The 10,055-nt window shown below is 40.5% G+C and overlaps 1 protein-coding gene across 1 annotated transcript in view; it reads right to left on the reverse strand.

Moving 5' to 3' along the window:
- The window catches only part of LOC111874514 (zinc finger FYVE domain-containing protein 1), a 24,630-nt gene that overhangs the window by 6,942 nt on the left and 7,633 nt on the right, over window positions 1-10,055 (reverse strand). The window contains exons 6-9 of the mRNA XM_023870080.1: window positions 7,746-7,883; window positions 6,679-6,796; window positions 4,171-4,341; window positions 2,482-2,644 (exon numbers count right to left, since the gene is read on the reverse strand). Of these exons, the coding sequence (XP_023725848.1) occupies window positions 2,482-2,644; window positions 4,171-4,341; window positions 6,679-6,796; window positions 7,746-7,883 (590 nt within the window). The remainder of the gene's footprint in view (window positions 1-2,481; window positions 2,645-4,170; window positions 4,342-6,678; window positions 6,797-7,745; window positions 7,884-10,055) is intronic.

The raw sequence follows: 10,055 nt of genomic DNA on the forward strand, positions 1-10,055 counted from the left end.
CCCAGTGGGAGGTTCCTCATTAGTTTTCTTTTAGGTCAGCTGGCCAGTGTCTTCGGAGTCTTCGATTGTGCTGCGGTTCAACGAGTGGCTGTAGGATGTCGTTTGGGTGATTTGCTAGTTTGTTGTGGTGTGAGGTACTTTTTTCTCTGATGACGTCCTTGATGTATGGTATATTTAGGTCTGTATGTAACGTTTGGTTGTTTACATACCAGGGTGCATTTATTATAATTCAAAGTATTTTTGATTGGCTTCTCTGGATTACTGATATATTTGATTTGCTGGCACAACCCCAGAGCTCAATTCCGTAAGCACAGATTGGTTTGATTATTGTCTTATAAAGCAGGACTTTGTATTCTATGGATAGGTTGGATCTTCTTCCATTTAACCAGTTTAGCTCCTTGGTTTTTAAGTCTATCTGCTTGTGTTCTTTGATTACATGGTCTTTCCAAGTGAGTCTACTATCCATATGGATTCCGAGATATTTAACGCTTGGTGACTGTGGGATATTTTGTATTTATTTGAAGTAGAATGGCTTTAAAAGTAATTTTTATGAATACTGACTTCTAAAATTTTCCACATCTTCAGAAAATTTAGAAATAGGGCAGTCATAACATCAATAATCAATATTACATTTATTATAATTAAACAATATGAGGGGTGGGGGGGGGGCACAGAACTAAATGAAAGTCAGAACTGGGCCACGAGCAAAAGAAGGTTGAGAACCACTGACCTAGCTGACCTGCCTTGTGAGAAGCGTAGTAATGTATTAATTGTCATTCAGACAGTGACAGTGATGGGGGACAACAAAGCATTGCAGCCACAGACAGTAAAAGTGACAGTAGCTCCGACGATAATGCGCGTAATAACATTGCGCATAGTAACATTGTGGGGACAGCAAAAATCTAAAAAAATCTAAACCCTCATTCAAAATTGAAATACAAAGCATTTCTGATGAATGTGGCAAAGGCGTGGGCTACAGTCCAGATGGTGGCGGCAGAACCAGGGTCACACAAAGACTTAGTACGACCGGGCCCATCAACTCCCACCCCACGAAGGTCTCATGTGGACCCCCAGGGCGACTCTCGAGTGATATGCAGAAAAATACCCTCGTAAAAAATGTGACGAGTGAACATTCCAAGGGGAAGAATCCTTCTAGGCAATATCGTGTTTGCACAGTTCACAAAAAAAAAGTATGTCTACATTTGCAAGTTCTTTGTAATGCCACTTCACAAAGGGGAATGTTTCCAGAAATATCACACCCTCAAGCACCTCTAGGAGCATTGGTAAGTGTTCTCCAAAAATTTTAGTTCAAAAAATTAATTAGGAGATTTTATATTAATTTTTAGAGTGAACAAGTTAGGGTAGTATGTTTAAAAATTCTGATCCCCAGGGTGATTTAAATATTTAAATTGCTGGTCCGCAAAGTGTTAAGAATAAGCTGCATCTAATGTTCAAGGTTTTTCCAATGTTTCAGTGAACATTGCAGTTGCTGTGTTCAGGGTTATTGTTTTGCAGGGATTGGAAACTTTATATAGATCTGGCAGTGGACAGGGCGCACGAGGTGAAGGCAAACATTCTAGGTTTTCCAGTATTTAAGCATAGTTGCCAAGGGAGCCAGGACTACACAGTCAGTATATAGACTGGCTATGGGTCAATGTGGATGAGGCACCATAGTTTGAGCCCCAGGAAGGGTAAGATTTTTCTCCTCTCCATGTAGTCCAGGCCAGTTCTGGGGCCCATCCAGCCTCCTATTCAATGGCTACTAGGGGATCTTTGCCAGGGGTAAAGCGGCCGGAGCGTGAAGCTGACCTCTCACCTTCAACTAGTGCCAAGGTCAAGAATATGTGGATCTATACATCCATTCTCCCATATGTCTTCATGGCATAGTGCTTAACTAGTCAAACACAGGGAAATATTTTATGTGCACTTGCCATTTTCTGGGTTGACATCTTTGGGGAGGGGCATGAAAGCCCTTTACATCCACCTCTCATTCACTACTCACTGCCATTTCTAAGCTTCCCACAGAATTAGCTCTACAGAATTTGCCGTAATGTTGGAAAACCTTGAAGTATTCGAGGCAGCATGATCTCAAAAGCCGAAGTTATCAAAAATATTGTTAATTCACCATGATCTTCGCTTCATCATTTTATACTTTTTGCCTAACACTGTTAGACAGACCAAATAGGCAGTTCACGTAGCAAAAAGCATGGGTGAAATGAGAACCTAGATAGAATTCTGCTTGGAAATCCCAGAAAAAGAAACCACTTAGGAGACCTCTGAGCAAATGGGAAAACAATATTAAAATTTATCTCACAAAAATTGGATGTGAAATGTGGACTGGATGAAATTAGACAGAGATAAGGTTCAATGCTGGACTTCTGTGAAAATGACAATGAAAGTGGGGTTTCATAAAAGTACGAAATTTCACTAGCTGAGTAACTATTAACTGTTCAAAGAACACCTCACAACAAGGGATCTTACCTTTCTGGTAGCACTGACTACACACTCGAACTGGAGTCACCCATCCCCTTTCAGGAACTGGCATAACATGGTTTGAACAGTCTTCACAAAAACCCTCTCCACATGCTCGACAATGATGTTTACTTGCAGATGCTGCAAACCACTTGCTGCAACTATGACAGTTCTAAACCACAAGGACAAAGCACACACTCAGCATGATGGCAATAATTTGATCAAAGCTGTTCACAAAAAGTGAAATGTACATTGTCTGAAGAGAACTGTCTTCTGGGATGCGATGCTATGGAGCCCTGTATAAGTTCACAGATGTTTTAGAGGAACAATCTGTTTCCATCTTCAGGGTCAAAGATGTGCTATGCATGCATGCAAGAAACAAGAAGTAAGGTGCAATCACATTGCACAGTGAAATATTTTACAAGAGATCTAAGCCATTTACATCTGTTCATGGAAGTTAATCCCACAGAATTTATCAATGAAGAAGAGTTTCAAGAAATGCAACATCTCAGACTGCACCTGATGGGTAAGATCTTCTTGCTTCAGAATGTGATCATGACATGAGTTCCACAAGACAGTCAGAGAGCAGTGACAAGGGACCATTGTGCACTTTTGTTACATTTTAAACTGTGATCTTTGTTTTCTTTACATGCTTTTAAGATTGCCATTAAGTTATGGCAACTTCAGTACTGATGCTGGACATACTAAAACCATTTTACAGACCACTTTACCAGACAATATTATTGTCATGTGTAGGGTGGTACGTGCGATGAAAATGATGGGTTCTTGTTCAGATGATTGGATTTATTAACACTTTGGTTACAACCTCTCTTAATCACACTTAAATTCAGGCACTACTACACTATCACTGATTTACACTCTCTCCAGTTCAATGCTGCACATGCACTAGGATTCTCTGTCTTCACTATTCATATAGCAATGGATCTCAACACAGAACTGTAAAAGTCTCACTAAATTACACATAAACAAAGTCTTCAAATCACACTTTAAAGCCTCACAGGCCGACCTTCTATATTCTTCTGTAATCCTGGTTCCAATATGCTCCATTCACGTGTTTCTGCCGCTACTATTTCTCTCTCATAACTCTAACTGCAACTCAGAACTCAGGACTCTGTCACTCACACTCACTGTCACTTCTAGTTCCGACTCGATCTCTTCTCGTGATTCCGCCGCTACTATTTCTCCCTCATAACTGCTCCCAACTGAACTATGACACTCGCTTATATAGCCGAAGGACAGCCAACACATCATCGTAAACACATTTCGCGTGATTGATACCCACCACTGTTGTGTGACGTTACTGGTTACTGCACACACAGGAAATATGTCATGTGACGGCCATGTACTGTTGATGTGTGACATCACAGCAAGCTCACTGCATAGCAACGGTCCATCCACAGACATTCAAAATACTGTATACATGCCACGTTATTAAAAACAATATTAGAATAGTACATTTCATTTGCATTGTATTTCTTTATTCCTAATATTTTCATAATAAATTTAGGCAAGAATCTAAAGTATGTTTACTGCAAACTTTTAACAATTTCTTCATCACATCTTTTTCCTTAATTCTACTTCCAAAAATTTAGCTGCAGGTCATATATGAGAGAATGTGGTACATGAGTAAATATGTTATTATGGCAATTCAGAAGGAATGAACAATGGCTTATGTACCTTTATTTTATGGTTTGGCCTCCAATATTTGGGTGCAATCTGATCGGCAACCCATGATGATATAATGCGTGTAGGTGGCGAGCCAACAATGGCAACAGCTTCTGATATGTATGTCATACCATCCAAGACCTTCTGGGCAGCATTCTGATTTGCTGCAGCTATTGATCCATTCTGCCAAGAATGTTGAATAACAAAAACCTTATAACACAAGCCTGAAGAGACCTCAAAATTAATTTTGTTTAATGCTACACATTCACACCTCGAATAATGGGGAATAATTCTGTGTATGTGATGATGATAGGATTCATAATTTTACAGTATATGCCAAGGTATTGATACTGATTCAGAAGATGGTTTACTTAATGACACTGTTAATAACCCGAATTATATAGCATTGAAAAATAAGGATATCAGTGAAGAATGGACTGGAATGAATGTGGAAGGAAGCAGTCTTAGCCTAATTTCAGAACTCATTCAATCACCTCCACCTTTAATGCAACTTATATGCCCAAGTAGTGAGAACATATACAAAAAAGGGGCACAAACATGGACAGTGCAAAAGGAAAATAACACAGAATGGAGATACAGTTTTATCCTCAGACACAGCCATTTTAGTGTCAACAATGATATGTAAGGGCATGGAAATACATTGACTTACAATCTAGTGAAGTGCGACCGTTTCAAAAAGCGAAAAATTGCGTGAAGAAGGCCATGTAGGAGTCAAACATGTAGCAATTGATTTTAAAGTCATTTAAAACTGAAGAGGATTGTGAACAGTTCTAAGTTGCATTAAAGATGGAGGTGAATGAGTGAGTGATATATCAATGCAATAGAATGCCCAAATATAAAACTAATTTCAGAAAGTACACTGGCCCAGAAGGACCAAGGAAAACCACAAAAAGTCTAAGTCAGGACAGATGGCCTCTGAATTGAGATCTGAACTGAGGACTTCCTGAATACAAAGCAGGAGTGTCACCCATTCAACTGTGAAATTTGGTTAGACAGACCAAAGACAATGATAGATATGTACAGATTTTCTAGCTTACAATTTAACCCTCTGACTGAAAAGACCCACCTCCTGGAAACATCAAGGCTGCTTGGGGGTAAATGTGAAAGGAGAATGTGCACTACTTCCTCACACCCAGTGCAAATAATGTAGAAGCCTATTCTTTCCTCTGAATATCTGTATATCGTACTTGCTGCCACATATGGATGGAAATACTGTACTCGGAGATTAATACGGAGCCACTCTTCAGAGGTGGAAGTTTTAATGCAAGTACATAGCTGATCTAATTGGCTTGTAGCATGTACAGGTTTTAAGGCAGTACCTTGAACATATTTCTGGTGCAGTCCATGACTATTTACTTAGTTAGTTAGTTATTGGAGAGGGTAGGTTTCCCCATGCACTGAGACCTGTATTGGTCCATTGTGCTTCCCTCTATGATTTCTACCAGTCTCTATTTCCTACCGATACTGGTGCTTACCATCAGTCCCGCCCAGCCAGCGAGACCGGCTCTACTACCTGAGAGGTATCTATAATGCTTCCCCCACGTCCCAGAGGTATTAGAGACTGCTGTTGGGTGGGAAATGTCCTTGAATTTGGCTCAGTGTCCTCCTTTGGAAATATGAGGTTCTTTTATGTGCCGTAAAGCTACGACACGAGACCCACGGCTTAAAGTCCCTCCCGGAGGACTTGTTACCTGAATTTTTCCGCCCTTAAAAATTCGACGACCTCCGCCGGGTATTTGAACCCGCGTACTACGAGTCATGAGGTGGGAACGTTACCTCTAGACTACGGAGGCTGCTCCATGAGTATTTAACTATCACCCTTTGTTATCTTGTGATACAAGTGGTTAAAGGCATTTCTGTTCCCTATTTTTTTCTCTACTTTCTACAGGTGCACAAGTACACTGATGATATACAGACACAGTGAAATGCAGGACATAGTTGGTTAAAACAGTTGCCAATATCATTTCTGTCTGACGGAATGAAAAGGCTGGATGAGTTCTGAAAAATATATGAAGAAGTTAGAAATGTTACAATAAAAAACAGTGTTGGGTTTCTAGAATAAACTGTTTCGGAGCCAAACTTAAATTCACCTTACTTACTTACTACTAACCTTGTAATTGTATTATATTTTAGCAAATACATTCCAGAAAAGAAGCAGGGGCAATGCTGTAGCCTGAAGTTATCAACCAAAACTGTCCATTGGGTTGTGCCAGAGCTCATAGCTCAAAGCATTTAGTTGCTTTCTTCCTACTGCAGTGGCCTGGGTATGAACCAACACAAGGTCATGTGAACAAAGTGGCACTGGGTAGGGTTTGTGCCAATACTTTGGCTTTCAGTGCCAATTCTCATTCCACCGGCACTCTAAATTCATTCATCGGTGTATCATTGATGCTATATAGTCTTGATACTGAGAGTATCATGAGAAAAAGAGAAAGAGTGAGGGGTGGGGGCAAGGAACTGACTGTGATGATGATTCTTTTCCCAGCAAAAATAACTTACGCCAGGCCAGACATGTTGAATCTCTGTTCTTACTGCTGCATCCTCTGGATTCTTGTTGCCATACCAGTACTGACGACTCCGATATATTTCCCCACAGTATGGGCATTCAATGACATATCTGGAAACAAACATACATCAACAGTGACAAAATAAAAGCATGTAGCAATATACTTACTATCTTTGAAAGAGTCAGATTGTGAAACAGTGTAATGGTATAATAATTAAAATTTCTCTTCACAATGTGCTCTGTCATACATGATAAATTATTACTTTTCATTTCACAATGGCACAGATATGTGGTCTGTATCATATTAAAGGGGTGGTTATACTGGCCCTTGCATTGTAATTGTGATATACTGTGCATTTCCTTGATAAATTTAACAATCTAGGAATGAAATACAGAGCTCTCTTTAATGGGGAATTCTGGTGGTCATATGGCTCCATTAAATGGGTCAAAAGTGAGGAAATCTTAAATCAGCTCAAACCTCAGTTACATAAAAAAAAAGGGTAAAGGTATCCCTGTAAGAGGGCATTGAGGCCCATACGGTTGAGATGTTGAGGCTCCCACATTTTCTAGACAATCGGCTCATAGATGGCAGTAAGGTTCTCAGCCTTACGCACTAGCCACCGTTTACCCTCAAGAATATTCCAGGTAATCATTCTGTTAGAGGCTGAGTTAACCCCAGGGCCATAGTGCAGCTGGAAGGATTAGGTAAACTGAAGAAATCCAATGACCTCATCAGGATTCGATCCTGGGACCTTCCAGCTTGCAGCATAGTGCCTCAACCAACTATGCTACCACGTGCCCCCCCTCACAGTTACATAGCCTTTTTTATCATTGTTATTAGCACCTTATGCAGAAGGAACTATTCATTAGTCCTAGTTTCAACAGATTCTTGTGACAGTGTTCTACAAGTAGCCCACAACACTGTATCAGCTGGGTTATATTTAAAATATAAATAATATTTAAATTACTATTAGCCTTAGTAATTCTAACGGTTCCACGGCTTTCTTTGCAGAAGGTCACTAAAGCAAATCCTTCACAGTACATATGATGCAAAACATACCCTGACCATGCATATTTGGCAAGTCCAAACCATGATGCATCAGTAGAAGAAATTAGCTTTGGAGTAACCACAACTTCCTTTCCATTGCTATGGCAGGTTTTACAGATGTATGTACAGTTCTCAAACTTGTGCTGGTACCTGTAACGAACACAGTTTTATATTCTTTGTTTCAGGTCTTCCTTCACATCCTGATGTTTACATTAGCTTGGAACTGGGAACAGAGTAGATCACCTACATGTGCTTCTTTTGGACTTCACCCATCATCTGGTATGTAAAAGACAAAAGACCACAACGTTTCGGTCTTCGTCGTGGTCTTTTGTCTTTTACATACCAGACGATGGGTGAAGTCCAAAATACGCCAAAAGAAGTACAGTATACACCATCGTCAGAATCCTTTCAAGTCCACCTACATGTGGTCTATCCTGGATACTGTTAATATTTTCAACATCATGCAAAGAAAGATGAAGTTGTTACACTGCAAATGGAAGCAGCTCCTGATGCACAATACAATAATATACTACTTTCAGCATTTGGATTGAGAAAGTTGGCTTAAATGGTAAAAGCAAAAATAAATAAATAAATAAAGCCATCCCGGTAACAGTCTGTGAAGGTCCATACGTTTGTGAGATGTCGAGGTTCGCACATTTGTGTAGACAATCAGCTCACAGATGGCAGTAAGGTTGTCAGCCTTATGTGCTGGCTGCCCTTTAACCCCCAAGAAAGTTTCCTGGTACTCATCTGAGTCAGCCCCAAGGCCATAGCGTGGCTGGAAGGGTTAGGTATATTGAAACAAATCCAATAACCTCATTGGGAACAGAATTCGCAACCTTCCAGCTTGTAGCATAGTGCTTCAACCAACTATGCTATGGTGTGCTCCAGCTTAAATGTTAACACTTCTGATTTCTGCATGGGACATGCCTAGTTCCTGATTGCCCCTTCCATGCATTCCAATTTATTATTCACAGAAGACGAGGAAGAAGACGTAAGAAGATGCTGGATGACCTTGGGGACAGAAGAGGGTACTGTCATTTGAAGGAGAAAGCTCTAGATCGCATTAAGTGGAGGAATTGTTTTGAAAGAGACTGTGGACCTGTCGTCTTGACAGATTACTGATGATGATGATGATCCCCTCATGCAATGCTACATGTTCTGAGTTACAACACTGTTACATAAATCACAGACAGCCTTAAGTATCTGCAACCTCATAAATAGTTCTGCCCTTAGGAGACTCTACAGGGCACAGCATTTCCTGAGAGGTGGACAGTAGCTCAGCTGCTCAAGAAATATATTCTTTACTATTTTGCTTATGTCATTCACCTTGATACTCACATTGTACAGATACAAATATAACATTGCATATATAACCACATTACAGATATCATAATAAGGGTGTCAGAAAATAATTTTCCTTGTATTTCATTAAGTATACAAGGCGGAAAAATTGAAGTAAAAGTTGTATTATGTATTAGATTTCCTTAGGAAGAGCTATCCTCAAGCACTGGAGGTTAGCTCTTTCTATGGGACCCAAATGAGTGTGTGTCTTTCTTTCTCTCACCTGAGGGCAAAAGCAGATCCAGTTTCTGAAATATTGTTTTCTAGTTCCTAGAATACTGGAAAATGGAAAAAGTCCAAAAACCCAGTAATTCTGAGTGTTATGGACCATCATCAGAACCCTTTAGAATCAACATTCCCACAGGCTGCACTGTCCACCTGCCTTATCACAGCAAGTGTTATACAGAAATGGTGGGTGACAAATGTAACTTAAAAAGTTATCACCATGTTGTGGACCACATAAATACTGCCAACCTTGGAATTTTCCTTCAACAAGTACACAAGGTTAGGCTTTTGATTTCAGTTTTGAAAAGATCAGACCTTCAGTTTTGTCTTTAAAATAAATATTTAAAGAACTTTCTGAAGCCAGGACCTGGGTTTTACTTTTACATGGAAAATTCTACAGCTGGTAGAGCTAACATGGTGGACAACATAGTGGTAACTTTTACAGTTACTTTGGTCATCCATTTATATATATTGTGACATGTTGCGCAAAGCCGAGCCCCCCCCCACACCAGCAGTGACGCGGCGGGTGAGTCAGCGCTCCCCTCCCACCCCTCAGCGGTAACATAACGCTCGCGTAATAGGCGAGTAATCACCCCGCATCCTGGCAGCTATGTGCGGTGACGTCACGAGCTGAGCCGAAGAGAGCCGAGCGGAGCCGAAGATAGCCGAGCCCCGCAACCTGGTAACTATGCAAGGCGAGTCAACAGGGGTGATGTAACAGGATGACGTGGCTCTCATTACGCAACCGACCAC

This window comes from Cryptotermes secundus, unplaced genomic scaffold (assembly GCF_002891405.2).
Source record: "Cryptotermes secundus unplaced genomic scaffold, Csec_1.0 scaffold629, whole genome shotgun sequence".
Lineage (NCBI taxonomy): Eukaryota > Metazoa > Arthropoda > Insecta > Blattodea > Kalotermitidae > Cryptotermes > Cryptotermes secundus.